The sequence below is a fragment of the Microtus oregoni genome, unplaced genomic scaffold (assembly GCF_018167655.1).
Source record: "Microtus oregoni isolate MIOR12 unplaced genomic scaffold, Mior012 000048F_ref0000485, whole genome shotgun sequence".
In the NCBI taxonomy this organism is placed as follows: domain Eukaryota; kingdom Metazoa; phylum Chordata; class Mammalia; order Rodentia; family Cricetidae; genus Microtus; species Microtus oregoni.
In genome coordinates, this window is record NW_024543222.1 from 11,877,113 (window position 1) to 11,901,268 (window position 24,156).

Here is a 24,156-nt window from a genome sequence, read left to right on the forward strand (position 1 = left end):
CCGCTGGATGCTTGCCTACGGTACTTTCAGCACACATGGTTTTCAGTGATCTTCAGCCTTTTTGTCAGTTGTGCATAGAAATAACATGAACTTCTCTTCCTCCTTCCCTCTGCCCCACCTTCCTTCCTTCCCCTCTAGTGTACTGAAGATTGAACCTAGAGGTGTATGCCCTGTAAAGGAAGCTCCCTACCACTGAGCCATATCCCCAGTCCCTGTTTCCCCATCTACAGACAGAATGCCCGTTCAAAGCACATGGGACACACAGGTGCCTGTTTGAATTTTTATTAACCATTTGGCCATTGTTTCCAACTGTGAAAATCACTCTACACAGACCACACCTGTCGGAGCACATGTGTGTTTCTTGGTGAACGTCCAGTGTGTTCTCAGGCCGCACCACCATCTATGCCCAGAAGCAGATCTGGCCAGGGAAGGTGCTGGCTCCGGGAGGCTGCTGTCATCAAGCTGTCTTTTTGTCTCTTTCTCTCCAGCTTATGACCAAACACCCCGCCAAGCGACTGGGCTGCGGGCCTGAGGGAGAGCGGGATGTCAGGGAGCATGCCTTCTTCAGGAGGATCGACTGGGAAAAACTGGAGAACAGAGAGATCCAGCCACCGTTCAAGCCCAAAGTGGTGAGTCCTAAAGAGCATCCTGAGCCGTGTCCCTGATCCTGGGCGTGACCCTCCCTTTCTCTGGGAAGTAGGAGGCTAGTGACCCTGGCCTTGGCAGAGTAAGGAAAATGGTTGAGCCACAAGCTCAGGACTGTGCACAGCCCTTAAATCTGATGGCCAGGGTTCCGCTCCCTTCACAGAGTGAGGACAGATGTGAGGACCGAGAAAGGACAGATGCACAGACCTTTAGCCCTCCTCAACCTCTCAAGGATGGCCACAGAACACCCAGACAATTAGCCACCTACTTCTCCAGCCTCCCTGACATCCCGCCTCACCATGCTTCTTATAGCTTCCGTCCTTAGAACTAAACAAAACTGAGTGTCTTTAAAACGCCAACTCCTCACACACCCCACCTGCTTCTCCACACTGCTCAGGATGTCTCCCCACCCCTCCAAGTCTTAGCCCCAGCGAGCCTCTGCCCCATGCTCTCCAGATACTGGAAGGCGAGCTGCCATCACCATGGTCAGCATCACCTCCACTCTGCCGGATTGGCCTCAATCTGTCTCTGACCAGCATCCCTGAGCAGGCCAGGGGACCCCTGTGGTGGCAGAGTTGCTGAGTAGGGGCAGCAAATCCTTCCTCAGATGTGCCCACATGCCCTCTGCGCCAAAAATATCACTGGCAGTGGCGAGTCCACTGGACTTTATTCTCCTCAGACATTTTTAGCCCAGACTAAAGACAAACTAAAATTAACCAGGTCAGTTGACTTCCCCCTGAATCATTGTTGCAAACAGGCAACTAAATAGACACACACACACACACACACACACACACACACACACGGCCAGCTTCTCTTCCACCAGTCCTGGATTTGGGTGCTCCTACGAGGACCACTCCTTCAGGTCACATGACCTGGTTGTAAGACTTGGGGAGAGATGAATTGATGCAGATAGCTCAGCAGGACAGTGTTGGAGAGTTTCTTCTTGTTCATAGCTGCCTTCGTCCTTATCCTCCTAAATTAAAATGTGCAATGTTGGCAGTGGTGGCTGAAGCAAGGAACAAGAGCCCCCACCCCCTCCTACCCCCCACCCCTTTCCCCATGTAGACCCTGCTTAAAGGATCAAGGAGAGAAGAATTCCTAGTCCGTCACTTTAGAAAGAGGCAGAGTGCCTCAAACCCAACCGTAAAGCAGTTTCTTCCGGTTCTTCTCCCCTTGGGTTCAGAACAAAACTATTTCAGTCTCCCAGCTTTTATAGGTCGCCGGCCTTAAACTCATGGGTAGGGAAAACCGGGAGTGACTTATCTCAGAAAGCTGAGAATGTGGAAGGATCTGGAAGCATGGTGGTTCCTGGGGTAACAGCTGATGTGTGAGCAGTGTTTATCTTTTTATTCCCAACGAACGGCAGTTTGTTTGTTTGTTTGTACTGAGTGCTAGTTTAAAAAAGGAATACATTGCATTTGGCTGTGAGGAAACAACCCCAGCATCACAGACAGAACAGAAACTGCAGTTCCTAAAGCTGCAGCTTTTGTGACAAGGCCAGAGGCAAGAACAAGCCATGCATGCTCACAGTGAGCTTTTCTGGCCCTAGTCCTGTGCTCAAGGAGAGAGGAGCCAGAAAGAAGCTAAGGACAGACGCCAGGCCAGAGAGGGGACACAGTTAAGGGGGGAAGCATGAGAAGCAAGTGGGGTCAGATGCTTTGTTTTTGTTTGTTTTTGTTTGTTTGTTTGGTTGTTTTGTTTTTTCACAAAGAGCGAAATGGGGGAATTCCGGGTCATATGCTGGCCATCAGAGTGTCATGCTTAAGCTCAGTCCCCACCCTACCTCCCATGCCCCAAACCCAAGACAGTCAGTCGCCTCCTAATCTCAAGTGAGGAGGCGCATGCAAGGGTCCCTACGTTGTCACTCTGTTCATGGCACAGTGCTGGCGTGGAACTACCCAACCAAGAACAGGTCAGTAGTCGAAAGGTCATATGGGACAGAGGAAAGCAACTTAGTCAAAGTCACAGTATGGTTAGCATAGTTTGCGGGGAGAAAGGGCTGCAGACAGACACAACTCTGGAATGTGGCTTCCCAGCTTCCCCCATGAAACACACTTCCCTGATCCATGGCTACATGCAAACTCAGCGGAGCATCCAGGAAAAAGGCAGCTGAATGTTCTCTAACAGGGAGTTAGTTCTAAGAGGGGCGAGCAGCACAGGCCTCTCGGTTACTGCTGTAAACACCCAGGCAGCATGACTGCCAGAACCTTCCACGTCCTCCCAGTGAGCCTGGCTCCGAGGGCGTCTTGGTGGAGGCTTCCTGGAGGGTTTCTAACAAGCACTGATGATTCCATTTCCCTGAGAATTGCAGGATTAAGAGTCATTAGCTGTTCTCCCATTTGTACTTGCTCCGGCTGCCTGGAATTAGCCCCGGCTTGTTGTCGTGTGCCAGCTGTGGGACTTGACGTGCTCACGTTGGCTGGCGGCTGCAGGACAGCTCATCTGTGCGTGTGGATTCAGGAGTCTATTAGGTGTTTTGTTGTGGTTTTTGTTCTTTGTTTTCTACTCTCTACTACTTTAAAAACCTCTGAGGAAAAATGATTCCAGAATTACTGATAACCCCCACACACACTAGGAGGGGAGAGACATTACACAGCAGGGCAGACATGGAACTTACTGAGAAGAATCAGGGTTCCCTTGGGGTTCAGTCTTTTTACCTCTTTTTATCACTTGAATAACAATTTAAATTAACCTTTAGATCAAACCATCATACAAAATGTGAGGTGTCACAGCCAAAGACCCTTATGGTGTAGAACCCATTGGGAAGTTCAATACAGAACCTTCCATCTCCCACTGACATTAAACTCAAGAGCCACAGTGCTTCCTACCCTGCCTACTATGAAGGTCATGTGTATAGGAGTGCAAAGAGACAAGAGTGGTGGGCACCACACATGGGGACTAGAGTCTCAGCAATGAGGGAAGAGAAGGCTCAGTCCTCAACAGAGCCATGTCTATCCCCCAGAGGCTTCTATGTGCCACTGTGAAGTCAAGATTGTCCCTAGACTGGGTAGAGGCTTTCCTATGCTAATTTGCCTTAAAGCAAAGGTAAAACCAGACAGGGGTGCTGTGCAGATCCAGAAATGAAGCCACTAGACAACTGTCCCCTTATCCTTATGAGAAAAATGCCATCCAGCCTGGTACCAGTGAGCTGCTCAAGGAAGCACATACAGTCAACTTCAGCCGTGATGCTCCCCACAGCCAACTGAAGTCATTAAAAGAAAATCTGTCCATATTCAGACATTTCCGTGAAAGAGGTGCTCTTTTTGGAAGACATGTCACCTCTGAGAAAGGTCCCTCTTCAGTTAAAGTAGAAACAAATGCTCCTGCTCTCCTGTGGCTTCGAGCAGGCGAGGAGGTACCACACAAGGAGCAATATAGCCAGCCTGCTTGGCCCCTGACTCTCACCCAGGGAAGGACAGCCCCCTTTTTCTGCTTGGCCTAAGAAGTGAAGGTCCTAAGCAGCCACTCTGACTGCAGGGCTGGTCTCCCCATGTACTGGTCATGCAAATGACATGGCCTTGAGCCACATCTTTCTGTTTCCCCAGACACAGAGAAAGCACAGAGTTAATCGATTCTTTTCCTCTTTTGAATTCTATCCATTGGCACAAGAAGGCACAGTAGCTGCTCCCAGACAAGCCAAAAATAGCCACTGTACTAGAAGGGACATTAAGAGGAAGGATGTTAACCTGTGAAGTCAACACCAAGAACTAAATATCCCTGAATCCACAGGTAATAGAAGCATTTTTTAAATGGACCAGTCTCTTATGAGGCAGCCTTCCTTGGGAAGTTATTGTAGTGACTTTATCAAAAGGAAGTAGAAAAAACTAGAATAACTTTCACCAGAGCGTTGTCATCCTTGAGGCAAGAGTCAAAGACAGTAAGAACAGCAAGCAGAGGCATAGGTGTCACCCGATCGGCAGGCACAATCATGAATCCCCACCCCACCATCAGGGAAGGAGCCAGCGACGGGCATGCTTACAAGATGATGGGCCCCTTGCATGACGTCATTAGCTTATTTAAAGAATATGGTGATGGTTTGGGGTTGGCAGGTTTTTGGCTTTTTTTTTGTTTTGTTTTGTTTTGTTTGAAAGAATTTCTCAGCCCTGTGAAAGAGTTGGGAAACTGGGCATGGTGGCAGCTCTCCAGTAAATCCAGTAGTTAGGAGGTAGAGGTAGTGGGATCATGAACTGGAAGACACCCTGAACTACATAGTGAGATCCTGTCTCAAAAGAGTCAAAGGCTAGGGGTGTGGCTCAGGGGTACAGCACTTGCCTGGAATGCGTAAGGCCTCAGGTTCAATCCCAGCTCTGCAAGGAAAAAAGTGGGGGGTGGGATGGGAGATAATAAAAGAATCTCTACCATCCCATTGTCCAGATTCTCTAGATGTTAGCATTTGACCATGCTTGCTCTGTTCTTTTTTCAATTTCTTCTTTGAACCGACACACGCACACACACATACACAGTGCGCGTATGTGTGTGTTTTCCCGAACCACTTGAGATTAAGTTATAGGTATTATGCTTCTTGAAACATAATGACCCTGTGTTATTTTCTAAACTTGAGAACATCTCATGGCACGGTGTTCTTTTAATAACGAGTCTGCAAAGTTGCTTATTTGGAACAGCAGCTACTCAGGTGAAGGCGGAAGTCTGTAGTGACTGTCTAACTGAAATAATGTCTCGGGCTCATCTAATCAGCCCTCTTGAGTGGCAGGCTGGTTCTTTTTCCTGGCCTTTCCGTTGAGCTAGTAACAGGGAAGCTAATTAAAATTGAGATTCTCGGGGCTCAACAGGCTTTGCTGACAACTTAAAAACACTAACCATCCCTGGAGACAGAAGAAATCACATCGTGGTGCATTGGGGTTTGGGTTAAGCCTTTAAATCACTCGCTGTCAGCATCTTTCACTGGTGATTAGAAGCAAGCACTTTCTCCTAGTCTTTAGTAATTGCTTTCCCAAATATTTTTCTGCTTGGGAGAAATGAAACCTTTTTAATAATAACAAATATAAGTCTTAGAGTTTCAGCGGTTAAGGACACTGTACATACAGAATGCTCTCAGTTTTGTTTTTTGGGTGGGGTTTTTTTTTGTTTTTTGGGTTTTTTTGGTTTGTCTTTTGATAAAGGGTTTCTCTATGCAGCCATGGCTATTCTGGAACTCACTGTATAGATTAGGCTGGCCTCCTTGAACTCAAAGATCTACCTGCCTTTGCCTCCTGAGTGCTGGCATTAAAGGTGTGTCCCGTCATACTTAACTAAAGCCCTCACTTATGTGAACTTATGTCTGTCAGGAAACCCATCCATAAAACGAGACTCCCTCCAAACAGCTTCTGCCCAAGACAATGTCCCAAGGAGGTGAGCTGACTATGTCTAATGAAGTCCAAAAAAAACCAAAGCCCTTCTCTAGCCCTCCCCCCAGGAATGTTGGCCAGAAGTAGAGGACATCTCAATCTCCTTCAGGTAATTTTTACCATTAAAATACTATCCGTCTGTGGCCAAATGATCAGCCAAGCAGTAAAAACTATAAAAGGGAAGATGGTCTCTCCCCCTCCCTAACTTCTAGTCCCACAATTCATGATCTTTTCTGTAACCTTCCAGAAAGTTCTATGTATGTGTAAACCCGTACATAAAGGACCCAGTATGGCATTTGGCATCTCACGTCTTTCACATAGCAATGTACCGCAGAGGTTCGTGGGTTCGTGGCATTCTTCACACGGCCATTCCTGATTCTCGACATCTCCAAATCCTCTCCTCTGTCCGTTCTTATTCTCCAGACTTTCTCTGCCAAAATGCACTGGCTTCAGTGGGCATCCAGGCCTTCGGTGAGCACACTTCCAGAGCCTTGAGTGACTGAGCAGACTAACCGCACTGTTTAACCATTAACCCCGCGCGTGCCACTGCTTGCCCTCCTCCTGCATCAAGACCTTCCCTGAGCATGCTGATCTTCGTGGAAAGGGGCAGAGCAGTGGGCAGAGATCCGTCCCAGGGCCTTCTGGACACTTGACCTTACCACCCAGGGAGCATAGAGCAGATTACACCAGCTCGTGTCTGCCATCGGCTGTTTAACTCACACGAAGAAGTGTGAGGAGCTCTGCCGAGGCAGGGCAATAGCTTCCCAAATGCTCACACTGCCCTGCACAATGCTGTAGTCTCCCCCAGAGCAGAGACTGCAGGACAGGCAAGCATTCTCCTGATGCCAAGGATACCCCGCCATATCTAGCAACTGTAAGAGGCCCTCCCCAGATTCCTGCGTTTCCTTTGATTTCTATGCTTTTGCAGCTACCTTTATGATTTGTTTGTTCTGAACTCGGCCTACCCCTGGGATCTGTGTGGTTCTGCTTCCTAGCGTCATTATTTATTCTGTAACCACTCACGCATGCTCCTGTGCCAGCAACCATGGAGTTATAGTCAACATTACTGAGACACCATAGAGCTCAGACCAGCACATGTATTGCACTTGTTCAGTGCTTCTCAAGGGTAAGACTCGCAGGCTGGAAGCCATGCCCTGCAGCACAGCTCATTCCTCTCCCTCTGCCCTTTCACAGAACAAAAGGGTTTGGAAGGCTGCTTGCCACCCAGGGTGTGGGTACAGAACTTTGCAGCCTGGCTTCCCCCTTGAGCCTGCATCACTCTGTGCTCCAGAACATCTTTATTATGCCTGCTTTCTCTCGGGGTCACTTTATTGATTGGTAAATTTACTAGACAGGTGGTGGTTTCTCTTCTGTCATGATAAAATGCCCTGACAAGAGCAACTTAGGAGAGGAAGACTTCATGTCAGCTCATTGTTTTTTGGCAAACCAGGGTGACAATAACTCAAGCTCGCTAGTCACATCCATGGTGAGGAGAAGAGAAAGAATGGATGCCTGCGGGGTTGCATTCGCCTTGCTCCTCCCACTCCTGCGTAGTCAGGATCCCTGGCTTAGGGAATGGTGTCACCCTCAGGAGGCAGGGCTTCCTCAGTGTAATCTAGACAATCCCTCCCAGGCTTGTCTACGGGACAACCTGATCTAGGCAGTCCCTCATTGAGACTGCCTTCCAAGGTGGTTCTAGATTGGGACTAGCCAATGAATAAAACTAATCATCATGGGTAGAGGTATCAAAATGACGAAGAGGTCAGTTCCCTAATGAAGAGATAGAAGGCAGATTGTTAATAGCCTCATTCATCCTTCAGATAGTATCAATTAGCATGCAGGGCTGTTGCTACACATTTGTTTCTTCTCTCCGTATGTCTCATCACATAGAAAGGCTTCACATATGCTAAGTCCTTCAGCCCGCACCGCAGCCTTGGAAGGTGGGCAGTCACATCCCCATTTTACCTTCAAAAGGAGATGAGATTCCTAAAGCCTGGGCCTCTTGGTCTCTGGCCCAGTCCTCTCTCTGCTGTCTCTCCTCAAGAGTGTCGGCACTGCCCAATGGGGGGGCCAGACACCAACTATTCTCAAGGAGATGGAGGGACCTGCCTGGGTTCACACACCAGCCCAGTCAGGTCTGGACTGCTTCCTGCTGACCGTTTCTCTGCTGAGTTTGTTCCATGCCACCTTGCTGGCAAAGGTTTCCACTGGTGAAAGCTGTTGGTGGCCCTGGAGGTGTGTGCCATGCTTCCTCACTCCAGAGGCACTGTTCGTAAGCTGATTTAGTCGCTGTGCGGGTCTAGTGGACCAGAACTCAGAGGTCACAAACAACCCAAACTTGCCTGTTGCTGTAGCTGCTGTGGAGGCTGCCCCTCAAATGGCTGTGGTAATAATGTCCCGACTTCATGCCTGATAAATGTCGGGAGAGCATCTTCAATCATGCTAGTTCCTCCCACCACTCATTCCCTTGCTTATCCACAGATCTCACTGGTGCCCCCATTTTTCTCTTACTCCCTACTCAACTCCAAGGTGGCACCTGAAGCTCTGTACCCATCGAGCTGATGATCTCAAGGTTGGATCACAGGCAGCGGGCACTGGATTCTTAAATGTATTATTTCCTGCCCAAGCAGCCAAAGGGCTCTGGTGTTTGTTTGTTTGTTTGGGGATTTTTTGTTTTGTCTGTGTCATGATTGATGTGTCTGAACTTGAGTGATTCAATTTTTATTCTTCGTCCTCAGCCTGCCCTTGCCTCTGGTCTTCACCTAAACTGAGTCAGATTAAGAAAAGCCTTAATTTGCTAAAATGTGATTTCTCTCCCTTTCTTTCTTTGAGCCGGGGAAAATTCCCAGGAGCGTTAAAGTGAGAGAAGAAGAAGGTGTCTATGGTGCTGAGCAGTTTTGAGACTAGCAGTCACGTGGTCATTCAGTATGATCACAGATCAGTGACCGGATTGGTTGGGGCTCCAGGCTGTCCCCTTGGCTCCACAGTCTTCAATACAGATGGCACAAGGCTTCATCAAAGGAGCATTTTCATCCCACTTATGACATTACTTGGTTTCATGAGCACCTAGGCGCCGTAGCTATAACTTTCTCTGGAACACTGGTTGTAGGATTGGATGTCTTCTTCCTTCCCTGTCTCTCTCAGTGTTGATGTTTGTGTAGCTCCCCTTTGTACATTTTGAGACCTCTCCTTTTAGTTTTTGGGTTTGTTTTCCCTCCTCTGGCAATAAACCCATGGTGCTAAGAAACTTCCCACTTAAAACTAATTTGTGAGCATCATAAAGGCAGTATTCAATAAAGACGCACATCATACAATCTTCTCATAGAACAAATGCATAAATGTCATACCAGACAGGGAGGCAAAGGGAACATTGCCTTGGCCAGCCTTGTTCTGCCTTGCAGGGAGTCATATCCTCTCTTTTTTCTTTCCTCCTTGCTCTTCTTTGTATAGTCGGTATCAGAAAAAGTACAGATGATATCTTCTTGAGGGTACTCTTGCCCACCCCCTGAAAGCATCAACAGTAACACACTTGTATTCTTCCAGGCAGTGGGTACCCATCCACTGGATTCGGAAGGGAGTTTTTCTCAAAGCCAACCTTCACAGGGTGGTACCACTCGCTTCCATGGCTTTTTCTGTGGGCTTCTGCAACTTTTGCATGCTCCACTCCCACACATGACTGCTGCTGCCCAATTTCCTTGTCTGCCCCTTCCCACCAGCCACAGGCCCTCTCATTACAGTCTAGATATACAGACAACAGTGTTTCATAACAGCTTCCCTGCTGACATTTTGAGCCAATAAGTCTTTGGGGGTGGGAGGAAGTCCTTCATTTTGGGGCATTTAGCAGTGTCCCTTTCTAACTAATAGTTGGCAATGGCATCCTTGTCCAAGTTATATGACAATTAAAAAACTGATTCCATTGTTAAAGAGCCATGTCTTTCCAAAAGGCCAACTGTTTCTTTAGCAGTCAACATCATTGCAGTAGAGCTGAATGTTGAACATGATACCTCAGTGGAAGCTGCTTTCTGTTATTTGTCTGATTTACGGATCAAATGCAGACTCCTGGTCAGTTCCTGAGAAGGAACAATATCTACTCAGCTGCTTCCTGAAGAGCCCTTTGCAGTGGTCCAGGATGTTCCCTGCATGTGGGGTGATGTGATTGCAGGCTGTGCCTCTGCTTACCTTGGCTTTGAAGTGCTTTGGGTTCTTGCAAAGAAAAGCATCATGGGAATAAAAACTTTGAAAGCCAAAGCTTTGTCGCCCCATATATGGAAGGAAGACTGATGATGAGAGTGTTTCATTGCCTGTATGGACTACACAGAGGGACTTAAGCCCCGCCCCCATCCAACATGACCATACAGACCTCTGCCCTTACCACACGTGCCCTCCGCACATTGCCGCCCCATGGCTGCAGTGTGAAAATAATACCGGAAAGGAACGCTGTTGTTTTTGAAGACCTTGCTTTAAACTTAAGACATGCTTTCTACCTCCTTAGACACTTAGCAGTGTGTTTTATTTGCTGAAAAGAAAGTAGGAAAATCATAATGAAATGAGATTTCCTAGAAAACCCATCTAGAAGATAAAAGAAGTGAGAAAATACAGCCCCTGAGGCTAACAGATCTTAGTTTAAATAATAATAATAAAAATGTGTGCTGAACTCTGACCAAGTACTAGGTTCTATGTGAAACTTGACAATAAACCTTTTTAACAGCATGAGGGGGAGATACAGTTCCTCTCCCTACTCCACAAAAGAGAGACTTGGGTAGATTCCACCTCGCAGATTACCTAGACCTGCCCTCTGCTGGAGATCCAGCAATGCCTCATTAGGTTAAAGCCTATGCCGACTCAAAATAAGTGCTGCCAGCAGGTCAAAGAGCAATGGTTTGCAGCATAAGAATCCGTGTTTGTAGCATTGGTGAAACTCCCGACTCTTCTTGGAAGTCCCAGAGACCTTGGCATGCCTTAACCTTTCTAGGTATCTGGAAGAGTGAGGCTACTCATTCCCTACATTCCTAGAAGGAGTTTAAGTTTTGCAAGTGCATCGGGCAGTGGGTCTTATGTAACTCTAAGTCGTATAACTGACTCTGAGTTGAGTAAGACTCTGGTGCAGTACTGCTTCAGCAGCTGTCTAGTTAGACCCTCACAGGGGAGCTATGCCAGAAGCCTCCATTTGCAAAGAGTGTCTTGGTGGATCCTGGAGGAGGATGGTATTCAAGACAGACCAAAGGCTTTACTGCACCTCTCTGGTAAAGTGCTCACCTCCTCCCACCCTGAGACCACGCTGTGAATGAGCTCCATGTTGACCTGCCTGCCACTGGGCCGCCCTATCCAGATGGGCAGAATTCTTGCTGGGTGTAAGAACTTAACTCCTACCATTGTAACTGTACCTATCCCATACTGCTTTAAGATTACTCTGAGGGTTGGAGTTTCTAAAACATCCCGGTCATATGGCAAAGATACACAGCTTCTGTCTGATTATGAATATTAGTACAAAGAAGCAGATGTGGGACAGTAACTTAACCCTGTCAATTCAAGGGCACTTACAGGCACAACCAATATCATGGTCTTTTCAACATGGAGCTATGACTGATGGCCCTGTGTGTGCACCGTTCATGCTAATAGCTCATGCTTGCTCAGCAAGGTAATGTTGAAGTTAAGAGAGGCTGTCATCTTGCTATGTTGTAACCAACAGTGTGTTTCTATTTAGAGTTTTGATTCTAAGAATATGTGAAGATTTACAATCCAGTAACGCTCTGTTGTTTGCTGTGCCTAGCTTCTGTTTCCAGAAGGCCTGCAAGGCCTCCCAGAGTCTTCTGCTCTGCCAGGCCCAATTTCCCTGGGCACGCCCTTTCCCTCCAAATGCACTCAGAACACTACCCCTGGATTGTGCATTTTCTGACCTCTTTTTTTTTTTTCTCCACAGTGCGGCAAAGGAGCAGAAAACTTTGACAAGTTCTTCACACGAGGGCAGCCCGTCTTAACACCGCCAGATCAACTGGTCATCGCTAACATAGACCAGTCTGATTTTGAAGGGTTCTCATATGTCAACCCCCAGTTTGTGCACCCGATCTTGCAAAGCGCAGTATGAAATCCACAAACCAGAGATCAAATGCCTCCCCATCCCCCAGCCTCCCCAGCAGTGGGAAATGTTCCTTAACCCTAAAAATTTAAGGCTATGGCCTTGTTTGTTATTCCACACAGAGGCCTGAAAATTCTAAGGACATTAGTCTGTAAGTGATCAACTTTTCAGGCGCGCGCTCTCTCTCTCTCTTTCTCTTTCTCTCTCTCTCTCTCTCTCTCTCTCTCTCTCTCTCTCCTCTTCTCTTTTACAACCAAGAACATTATCTTAGTGGATGATGACATATGTACAGAGTCCAGCTTAATTATACGGAAGCACATCTGGCTCTAAGTTAATTCTTCCTAGAAACAAAAAGATTTGTACCCCTTCCCCTTTTTGGTATGATCTGATAGATTCTCCATCCCCTCCATCTTTGGATTTTCTTCATCAGGATCCCTCAACCAGAGGTAGTAAAGTGAATGTGCTCCAGCTGAAGGGCTGGAAGCATCTCGACCCAAGATGTCTTTGGAAGGAAAGAACAGGAAGCCCAAAGAGTAAGCAAAGAGAAGTTGGGGGTGTAGAACTTCCAAGACCCCATTGCTTCTGTTCTCTGCTTCAGTGGAAACAGTCCCTAGAACCTGAGAGGGCAGAATGAACCTAATCACCGTCCCCAAACGTCACAGCGCAACCGTAGTGCAGCAGTTTAAGAACGGAAGAAAACTTCAGAGGAATATTCATTGAATCTATCATCTGGGTTGCTCTACTTGGTTGGTAACTATCTTGATGACTCATTCTTTTTAAGAGGCCAAATCATCTAAGGACATTGCTAAAGAAGCATGTGAAATCATTTCAGATCAAGGATAAACCATGCGTATGTTCATTTTAATCTCTGGGAGATGATTCCTCAGTCCAGGGTGCCATCGGTGATTGTCATGCCACTACTCACGAGTGTTGTTAGCCAACCCCACACACATGATAATATTTTACTACCTTCGTGGGTGCCCTTCCTCAGAAGCTGACGTGTATGACCCCACCCCTTTTTGTACTATTTATTTAATAAGCTGCAGTGTCGTTTATGAAAGTACAATGTATAGTAATTTAATCAAAGTATTGAGTAGCATCAGCCCCTCTTGATGCATTTTCCTCGTTTCTCTAGCCCTAATATCCACGTAGAGATGAAAACAATAGAGTTTGGGTTCCCCTTTCCAGTTCCTACTGAATGACACACCTGGAGCTGTAGGATCAAGATACTTTATGCTCATATCAGCTCAAAGATGTTTTTCTTGCTAGAAGGATTTTAATATGTTTTGTGAGTGCATCATGCAATGGATTTTGCATGTTTATAATAAACCTTAATAGCAAGTTAATCTATATTATTGATATAATTGTATCAAGTATAAAGAGTATTACGATAATTTTTATAAGACACGATTGTGCTATATTTGTGAAGGCTCATGTTTCCAGTATGCTTTAAGATTAAGTGTTAGCTTTACTCATTGCTGTTGTTGCTCCCTCTTACCTGCTCCCCCACACACTGGCACTCTATCAGAAATATTAATTTTTTAATGTAGATGTAATTTTAAATATGAATGGCTACTTTACACATTTAACTAGGCTTTTACTATATATATGTATATATGTGTATATATATATTTGATTCTACCTGCAAACCCCGGTTTTGTTTGTGGGAATTATTTTTGAGATGGGACTCAGTTAACATCTTCATGGCATCCTCTGTTCGGGTTCCTCCCACACACTTCCTCTTGGAGGCAGCTGGAAACATTTAATTCCAGTGTACCTGATATGTTTGTATACGTGTGGCATTGATACAGCACCTAGGCTGAACTCCATGTGTGTATGTGTGTGTGTGTGTGTGTGTGTGTGTCTGTCTGTCTGTCTGTCTTACTCTTTTCAGCCTATGTCTCTTGGGTACTCTAGGGGTGGAAGGGTGGGAGAATTCCTTTCTGTATGTTCATATGGACACAAGCAAAAGTACATAGTCTTTGCCCCAGAATGAACCAGTGTGTACTCCAGCACACACAAACTCCAAGAGACAAGCTTTATCCCCATGCCTACATATAACCATCCCTGAAGCTGTTCCCAACAGGCCCTTTCCAGAGGCACGCGCTGTCTTAAAGCTATTGCTAGAACATTCCAGTCTTTGAAGAGCACTTCTTTGGCCAAGCACCTTCCCGATAACACAGTGTTTAGAAGAAGCAGGCTTCTGCAGAGTTCCCACCTGTCCTTCTAGAAGGCGTCTCTCCTGGAAGCATCTCCCAGCTAAGCTCTCCCCTGTGTCATTCCCCACCTGTCGGGCTGACAGTCACATACACGCAAACAACCAGGACTGGGATAAGGAACATAGGCTGTTCTGAAAACCCCTAATCACAAGGCGATATGAAGCAGGGAATGAGCCAGACCAGAAAAGAGCAGTTTCTTCTGCAATATTTCATGAGTTCTGAACTTCAGAACTCAAAAAGGGACTCATGTATTGTCTTAGAAATCAAGCTCATAGTCTCGGCGACCACATTTATCAAAGACACTCGGCTTGGTCTAACGGTAAAGGAACTGGCTTACGAGCCTTGGAATGAAGGGATTGTTCTTTACCAGGTGAAACAGTGGGGCTGATTGCCAGTGAACCTCTCAAGGTGAGGGAAGCCACAGAGAAGAGACACAAAGGTCGTAGACAATCCATCCAAAGGTGCCAAGCTGCCTGTTTGTCTTAAGCAAATAGCAGGCTTGAGTTTTCCCGTGAACAGCCAACATCCAGCTCCAAGTGATTTGGCTTCTCTAGAAAGCACGTTACAATCCCTTGGGTGGCTTGTATGCTTAGAGACTGTGAAACAGCGTTGTCAAGAGGGAGGAAAATCCCCCAATAGCAGAGCCACAGAGCCGGCCTTTTGCCTAAGGAACAGCACACTGGCGGACAACCCGGAGAAATGATAGCTGTTCAAGGAAGTCTATTTTATACACCGCTGAGTGTTAAATTTAGATAAAGGCTAATACTTTAAAGATCTGGGCAGCCCGAGACAGTTATTGCTGCAAAGCTAACTCATGTGGATAGCCATTAGCAGCTGTTAGGTAGGATCAAGTGATAAAGCTCTACATCACTGTCCCACTCGACAAGCCTTGTGTGAAGTGGGGCTCCCGGGACAAGGCTGCCATTTGAACTGAAGCCACCAACCATATTGGCATCTGGAGTCAGGAGGGTGCCCTGAAGGGTTTAGCCCCTGGGGGGACTCTTTCAGAAGCACCTGCCCTCAGACTCTGCCTGCATTGGTAAGTCCTGTGGACAGAATCTGGCACAATCTGATTCTCCACAGGACCATCTAGCTGTGACCCAGAAAATCCATCGAAATTGTTTTGTATTATATTCCCCTGGAAGGTGGCCATTGCTCTGTGGCAGATCTCCCTCTTCCACCACAGGCCAGTGGGCTAGCTCTGCTTTTGGCACGGCATCTCAGGTTCCCTAGCACTTAGGGTGAATGGGAAAAGCTGGAGTGTGCTGCCAGGTACAGCCCTGGGAAGGTAATACGAGGCCCACCTCCAGGCAGGAGATAATCCAGGAGGTGAATGAGAAGCCCCAGGAACTAAAATGACTGTCCTCACGAATCAGCCTCTTATCTCTGTGGCCTAGTTTGAGTCTTTTCATTAGTTGGTCTTTTTATTAGTAATTTGAGGAACTCAGGAGGCCAAACTCAGCCTGAGGTGGTCACATGAAAGGACCTACAGGAACTACAGTTCTTAGCAGTGTGGTGGCTTGCCAGGCCCCAAAGAGCCACCCTTTAATGTGTCGCAAAGAGGAGGCTAACGTCAGCACCACTGGGGAAGAGCAGGGCTTGAATTCATCCAGAAAGACATGGGAGGTGCCTGCATGGGCTTTCCAATGGGGGGCATTGTCGCAAACAGAAATGACCCTTTGTTGGTCTTCATATGTGTATGGTTTTTGTCAGGGACAGTCTGTTCCCCTCTCAGACTCAGCTGTGAGAAGTCCTTTGCTCTGGGCGGAGTCAGGCCAGCCAACAGACCCTGGAAGCCACTCAGCTCCGCCTCTTTCCAGCTGATAATTGTGGGCAGCTGAGACTAGGTGCAGACGTTTAAAAAATAACATACACACAACAAACTGTGTCCTGTCAGCTTCTGCTTAGCAGGAAAAATAAGAAGGTTTGTGCAGGACTTTGTTTTCTCAAAACGGAAGAGAGGGGAAGAAGTGAGAGTCACATGGTTCTGAAGGCCTCGGCAGGGCGACACCACCTGACAGTCATTTTCTCACCTTGGTCTTACGACATCACCTACTGTTTCCTGTTTGTTTACAGCCCCAGAAGGCTGGAGGTGCCTGCCTCCTCCCTGCGCATGACTGAGCACACGCTGCTCAGGAGATGCATGCTGACCCCAGGAGGTAGGGGACTGTAGTCAGCAGAGGCTCCACACAAACTTGGCGTTAGGAAACAGGTCTGAAAACTCGTTTTCCTTGAACCGCTGTTAACAAAATATGCTGGACAGCCAACCCTCCGGCCATGCCTCATTTGGGCAGTGCAGCAAATCTAGAGAAAGCTGTTTCTTTCTGACATTAGAATAATCCAGAAACCCAGGAAAAGGGTGCTTGAGGTATGCACAGGTGTAGTGTTCTAGAAGTGGTATCTCCCCTGTTGTCCTAGTGACACTACAGCATCAAGACTCAATGGTTAGACGCATATATGGTTCAGCTTTCTGTGCCCCTCATGCGGTCAGATGTCAGTCAGTAAACACGCTGGACACACGAAGTCATTCAACAGCCTTACTGTGACCCTCCCCGGAAGCCCACAACTTCCAAAGACTTTTTTTTTAACCCAAGACAAGAAGTTAACTTATTAACTCTAGTAGAAGACCTGGATATCCTGGGCTATTTGTACTTTTTTATAGAGAACTTTAATAACTCAATTCTTTTAAAATGAGTTTTTTAAAATAAAACTAATAAAAATTTCATAAAATTCCAATTCCATGGAGCCTATAGGAAGACTTAACCGGAGTTGGATAGCACACCCTTGACCCACAATCCCACTGCAGCATTTACCCGCGCCAGTGAGGTCTGGAGTCCACATTGGAATGGCTGCAGGATGGTACTCTCTCTTTAGTAGACACTAAAGACGGCTGCCTAAGCTTTAGGTATCTTTAAACTGTAGGGAAGACGGCCTCATAGCCCCCCTTCCTGACACAGCCCTAGGAGAGCATTTCCTGGGAATCTTGGGGACCCCTCTCCTTGCTTTCTAAGAGTTGGTGAGCAAGAACGGGGTGTTCCTTTGGCTCTGTCTCCAGTTGCTTCTGATCCCTGAGTCTCTCACATTTGATAAAAATTGAGAGATGCCCTGTAAGGATTTTGCCCATTGGGCAGTTTAAACTTCCTATCCCAAGAAGTAAGAGGCAGCATGGAATGTGCCCAGGGCTTCTGTTTTCATTTCCCTGTGTGTGAGTAGACAGAACCCTACTTTTCAGAAAATAGCTACCCACCCCACTTTGTAAGAACCCCTTTTTTTCTAAAATACGACAAAAGGCGGCTTTGCGCTTTCAGATTAAACAACTGTGTCTTTTGTCTCCTGCTTCTTCTAAAGGCTATTCTGTGATCAATGTTTGTAGATTTTTGTTACTCTTTTGCCTGGAAAAAATGTGACTCTCTCTTTGGGAGGTTTAGTAGACTATTAAACATTATCCGCGAAGGTGGTTACTATTTTGAGCCTAAGGGTTTCTAAGAATCAGCCTTCCTGACTGTGAAGGTTTTCCAGATTATCTTTTATAGGCGATCAGAAGCATTGGAAGTTGCGTTTCCTATACAATTTCTGTTTTGTTTTATGAAGGGCACACCATGTTTAAATCTCTCATTGAGAAACGCCATGCAAAACCCCACATTGGTTTGGAGGAAGGAGTGCAGGTCGCGGTTTGGGGCCTGAATAGGCCGGTACTGATGAGTGTAGGGGCTGTACCACTGCTCACTGGGTTGCCTGGCAGGTGAGAAGGATATGTAAATTACTGCATAGCTCTCTTGGATTTGTGTAACCTCTAATCTGCGTTCGCATGATTCGCTTTGTTAGATGCATTCATTGTAGTTCGGAAACAAGTGTGTATGAATAAAGATACTGATCACTGCTGAGTGAGCGGCTGTCATTTGCATCCCATAATGGCCTCACTGAATGGCGTCGCCGCCGCCGCCAGATGCATCCTGCAGGACACTTTCTCATCTTTCACCTGCTCCAGGCCTGGCCTGCTATTAAAGCCACCTTTTTAAAAGAATCGTAAAATGGCTTTTGGGACTGGAGAGATGGCCCAGCAGTTATGGGCACTTGCTATAGTCATGGAGCCTGGGGTTCAGATTCCAGCACACACGGCAGGCAGGGTATCCCACAAAGCCAGCACCGATGGCTTGGGCGTCTTCTAACTTCGGAGCAGACCTGTGTGATAACACACCCACTTGCCCATCTACTCACATACAAATAAACAAATGAATAAATAAATAAACATATTTTTAAAAATCGAAATGCTGTGTGCCCGGCCAGTGAGTTGGTTCAGTGGGTAAAGGCACTTGCCACCCAACCTAAGGACCTGAGTTCAATCCTCAGGACTCCCATGTTGGAAGGAGAAAACTGACACCTAAAAGGTATCTTCTCACCTCCCCATTCATGCCATGGCTGTCTGTCTCTCTCTCTCTCTCTCTCTCTCTCTCTCTCTCTCTTTCTCTTCTCTCCCCACCCCCGATCTCACATAGTCCAGGTTGTCCTCAAAGTCTTTACAGTTTGAGGATGATCCTACATTCCTGATCCTCCTGCCTCTCCACCATCCTACAAGCAAACCACCACATCCAATTGCAGTGCTGGGAATGAAACCAACCGATGCCCTGTGCACACCAACTGAGCTCTGCCCCAACCCCTGAAAGCCAAGGACCGACACCAAGGACTGATGTTGACAGTGTGTCTTGCTCACCCCTTCATGCCATCTTCCTCTGAGAGGTCTCTCTCACCTCATTCATAGCTTAGTCCCACTGTACCCCACTTCCTTCCCATCCCCAGGCCTGCAATGCCTAGCCCACGCCTGCTCATTTTAATGTTCTCTGCATTCATATGTGCCACCATCAGGTCAGCGTTCTATCCCTAAGATGCTGAACTCCCCAGACCTCCTGATGTCCAGGGTCTTGCAGCTGCCATGGAAAGGGCCCGGGGATGAAGTTCTGGGGAAAAGCCCAGAACACTATGTTCACACCCAGGGCCATCCTGCCTAAAGCAACATCCTCAGGCACAGCCAGTGGCCAGAAGGGCCCGAGTCAGTCCACCCAGGTTAACCCCTGTGTTGGCTTCAGAGGTACAGACAAGGTCAATTATGGCTTGTCCACACATCCCTACAGAAGTAGATATGGAGTGTCAGGTGTCACCAGAATAGAAACTCAAAAACTAGCTCCTCTCCCGTCCCTACCTCTGCCCACTGACGACCAGTCTGTCAGTGGGCATTATTGATGGGGCCACTCAGTCAGGATTTTCAGCAGGGGAGGGGGTGTCTGGTTTGCCCCTGGGGCATCTAGAGAGTTTTTTGGGATGACATAGCCAGAAAGTATGCTGCTGAATTAACTGGGTACAGGGTGGCGATGCTGCCAAATTTCACACAATATACAGGACAGTTCCCATTGCAAAGCATTGCCACACCCCAAATTTCAGTGGTCCTGCTGATAAAAGGCCTAGCCTAAAATATCTCCCAAATCCTCCTACTTCACTCCATCGAAAATTGTCCCTATCCTGTTCACCTTCCCTGGGATCTCCCCTGATCTCTCACAACTGTCCCTGCACAGCAGCCCAAAGGACCTGTTGAGGCAGGCCCTTCCCGTTGGAAGCCCTCTGGCAGCTTCCCATCACCCCCATCCACAGACTGTCGGTATAACCTACACTTGGGATCCTGAGCCAAGAGTTGGTAAGGTAAGCTCAGAAACGCTGATCTGAGGGCTGGGGAAATAGCTCAGTAAAGTGTGTGTTTCACAAGCATTAAGGACCTGTGCTCGATCCCCAGAACCCATGTTTAAAAAGCTGGGCACGATGGTGTGTGCTTATGATCCCAGCACTGGGGAGACGGAGGCAGGACCCATGGCCACCCAGCCTAGCCAAATAGCCACCCCTTAAGCCAATAAAAGACCTTTGTCTCAGAAAAACAAGCAGACAGTTCATGAGGGACAACACCTGAGGCTGTTCCCAGGCCTCTGTGTGTGTGTGTGCATACACAAGATGTTGACCTGCTGTGTGCGTGCACAAGATGCTGACCTACTGTGTGCACACACAAGCTGCTGACCTGCTGTGTGCATGTGTGTAAGGCTCTTTCCTTTCAGAATGTACTGAGAGGCCAACATACTTGTCACATTCACTGCTGGACCCCAGCAAATAAAGCAGTGTTTGCATATAGTAGAGACCCAAAGGAATATTTATCTAATGAGTGACTGCATAAAAGACTCCAAGGCCACACTTTGCTGGTGTGTGCCTTTAATCCCATCACTCAGGAGGCAGAGGCTAGTGGATCTCTGTGAGTTCAAAGTCAGCCTGGTCTACAAGAGCTTGTTACAAGACAGGCCCCAAACTACAGAGAAGCTCTGTCTCGGGGGGGGAGACCCCAAAAAGGCTGTGATATTCCAAGGTACTAGAGGAACCATTGCAAGGCCATGTTTCTTGCCCTGGAGGTGTTTGCACACTAAGGATGCAAAATAGATACAAGGGCATGGCTTAAATATGAAAAATTCCAGAACCGGATGCCTTAGCAACCCAAGTTCTGTTTCTGTCCTTGAGCCTAGAGTCTCGAGGCAGTGGCTGTGTGTGATTTCCCCTTGGGCAATCAGTGAACACCGGAGGTTTCTTTCTAACCTATTGTGTGCTTATGGGGATTGGTGTAAAAAATCATGGTTCAGCCAACATGATACCATGCACACAGCAAAGGCTATGTGTTTTCACACCCTGCCCCAAGAGTGAGCATCACAGGGAGCAGGATACTGCCTGCTGGGTGTGTGCAAGAAGTACTTTGGGCTCTAAGGCAGCAAAATCGAATATCCCGAGATTCTTTTCTTTTAAGATAACTCAATAAATATATCACAGGCAAGCCTGTTCTGTTCTAATCATGAAAAGAGAAAATGGAATCTGCCGAAATCAAAGGACTCGAGGCAGGTCCAAGGACTCGATAGACAGACAGGTGAGCGTGCTAAAGAAACAGAAGTCTGAAGTAGGTGACAGACACGAGTGTGTGCACACATACACAGTTGCAGGCGCAGGGGTGAGCCATCGTAAAGGTGTGAGACACTTCTACAGCTCCTTTGTTGACATTTATTTGAAGCCCACAGTGACAGTCACCTCAGGTAGACCTTAGTAGTGACCTTGGCCATCTTATATGTTCAGAGATATTGAATACCAATACCCAGGGGAGCAAACAACAGATGCCCCGAGTCCACTATAAGTGAGGAGATGTGAGCCATGCCCGGTGCTTCCTGGAGGGGAAAGCCAAGAAGCTGTGGTCTGATGAAGGAGGGGCTGGAGAGGGGTTGGTGCAAGCAGAAACTAGCCAATGGGAGGGAGAGAAAGGGCTGATGTCCATCTAGCACCTGTTATAGGATCTAGACATAATGACCTCATTCACTCCTTGTGGCCCTCGTGGGAGAACTTGACAGATGAGGAGAGCTTGTGATAGCTCCATACGGTAGAGGCTACAATTTACACCTTAAGGATGGGAAAATCAAGGCGCAGGCACTAAGAGGCATCAGTAAGCTGGGTACAAGCTGAGTACCATCCATGCCTGCTCTTCCCAGCCTCAGCTGCTGTAGAAGATGCTGCAACAGGACAGAGATGCAAATAGATCTTCCTGCATCTTGCTCTTCATCACTTGCACCGTGGGGGAAAGTTCTTGGCTGATCGGATCATGAGACTAAATGCCCCCTCTGCAGCTGTTTCCACCAGTTCATCCCCCCAACTTCACCTTCTTTCTCCCAGTTTTATCCCCCCCCCCCTCCTCCCTTTAGCACTATGCCAGGGAACAGAGAGAAAAATAGCATCACCGTTCTTAGAACCCGGCAGGTATTTCACAGCCGCCCACACCTGCCTGCCTCTTGCCCAGAGAGACCCAGGAGAGAGAAAATGAGCTACAGGAATGGCTGCCTGGCCTGGGGCTCAGCCTCCCCTGCAGCCTTGAATTGAGGCTCCTCTCCTAGGAGTCGAAAGCTGTTGGAGGGGAGCATGGCCTAATGGATAGGGGACTCCAGCAGAACAAGATGCCCACTGTCTATCATGATGAGCAGCCCAGGAAGGAACAGTGGGACTTGACTGCAACAGAACACTGTAGGGATGCTTTTACTATTTTAGGATTTAACAAAAATAACACCTTGATTTCTAGAACTAATACAAAGAAGGAAAATGAAACCCCATTGCCTTGAAGACAGTACTGTCAAGCAGGTAACCAGCCCATCATATTTTGTCATCACGTCTTTCTGTGCTAGCAGAGAAGTATTAAATGCCAGTGGGGCTCACAGCTGTTAATTGTGTGTGTGTGTGTGTGTGTGTGTGTGTGTGTTGCATGCACAAGTAAGACAGCATGTACAGCAAGGCTAGAGCTCAACACCAGGCATCTTCCTCTATTGCTGTCTGACTTGTTTGTTTGTTTGCTTGCTTGCTTGTTTTGAGACAGCATCTCTCACCGAACCTGGAGCCCATCAATCCAGTTTGAGTAGTTGGCCAGAGAGCCGCAGGGATCCTCATGCTTCTGCCTCCCTAGTGCCGAGTTTATTGGCACCTGTGCCCCTGTGCCCAGCCTCTTTATGTGAATTCTGGGAATACAAACTAAGGTCATCATGCTTGCATGGCAAACACTGTACCAACTCAGCCATCTCCCTGGCCCCTACATTAAACATTGTACACACCCAGAAACACATGAACAGAGAGAGAGGAGGCCAAAAAGTCTATTAAAATTTCCAGTTTAGGTGTCTTGGAGGGAAAGCACTGTCAGAAGCAAACTAGGCATAGCTCTTCTTGACTTTGACAATATTCCTGGTCTTTCCTAGCTGGATTTAATGCATTTTTAACTTCTATTTTAAATCTTTGATGGCTCCACAGGGATGTCACCTCATCAGAAGTTGAGAGCGTGTGTGTAATGGGCATCAAAAGTTTGGGAATGGGGCCTGGAATGGGGCCTGGAATGGGGCCTGGAGAGATGATCTAGTCGTTAAGAGCACGTGACATATGTATGTTAGTTATATATACTTTAAAATGTATTCAGGACCTAAAGAACAATGAATTCTGCTATTTGACAGATGAACCATTTCAAGGTTTACTTGCGTGCACACACAGATCATAACACACTATATCCTAGCACACCACGTTGCTAGTTACTGTATATTTTAGTGGTGAGTTGCTGTGTAACTAATTATTCTGCCACTTGACAACTTAAATATTTGCTGTCGCACAATTTTTTGCTTTTTGTTTTGGTTTGTTTTAGCTTTTTGGAGTTTTTTTGGTTGGGGGGTTTGTTTGTTTGTGTTTTGATTTTTTGAGACAGGGTTTCTCTGTAGCTTTGGAGCCTTCCTGGAACTCTCTCTCTCTGTAGACCAGGCTGGCCTTGAACTCACAGAGATCTGCCTCCCAAGTGCTAGGATTAAAGGCGTGTGCCTGTCTCACAGTTTCTTCAGGGTGGGAGTTTGGGCAGCCAATCCGAGATGACTGGCCCCAACTCTTCATGAAAGGGCAGCGGTGACGTTCTTGTCCTCAGACATACCTCCATGAGTCTCCCTGTTGGTTTCTATATTTTCCCTTTTTACTTTTAATTATAAATGCCCTACTGTTATCCTACATAGTGATGGTTAAAAATCTTGAAAAGGGGGCTGGAGCACTGGCTTCTCTGGCTGAGGACTCAGTCTCAATTCCTAGCACGCATATGGTTCTCTGTATGTAACTGTATGTAACTCCAGGTCCAGGGGCTCTGCTGGTCTCTGTGGCCTCTGCACACATGTACACAAACATCCATGCAGGTAAACACACTCATATGCACAAAATAAAAATTTAGTATCATTGTTGTGAAATCTTTAAAAATATGGAAAAATCAAGACAAAAATAATACATTTCATTCATCATCACA

The 24,156-nt window shown here is 47.1% G+C and overlaps 1 protein-coding gene across 1 annotated transcript in view; it reads left to right on the top strand.

Moving 5' to 3' along the window:
- Prkca (protein kinase C alpha) overlaps window positions 1-18,210 on the top strand; it is a 391,920-nt gene extending 373,710 nt beyond the window's left edge. The window contains exons 16-17 of the mRNA XM_041636098.1: window positions 489-629; window positions 11,914-18,210. Coding sequence (XP_041492032.1) covers window positions 489-629; window positions 11,914-12,078 — 306 coding nt within the window. The 3' untranslated portion in view covers window positions 12,079-18,210. The remainder of the gene's footprint in view (window positions 1-488; window positions 630-11,913) is intronic.
- Window positions 18,211-24,156: the final 5,946 nt, after the last annotated feature.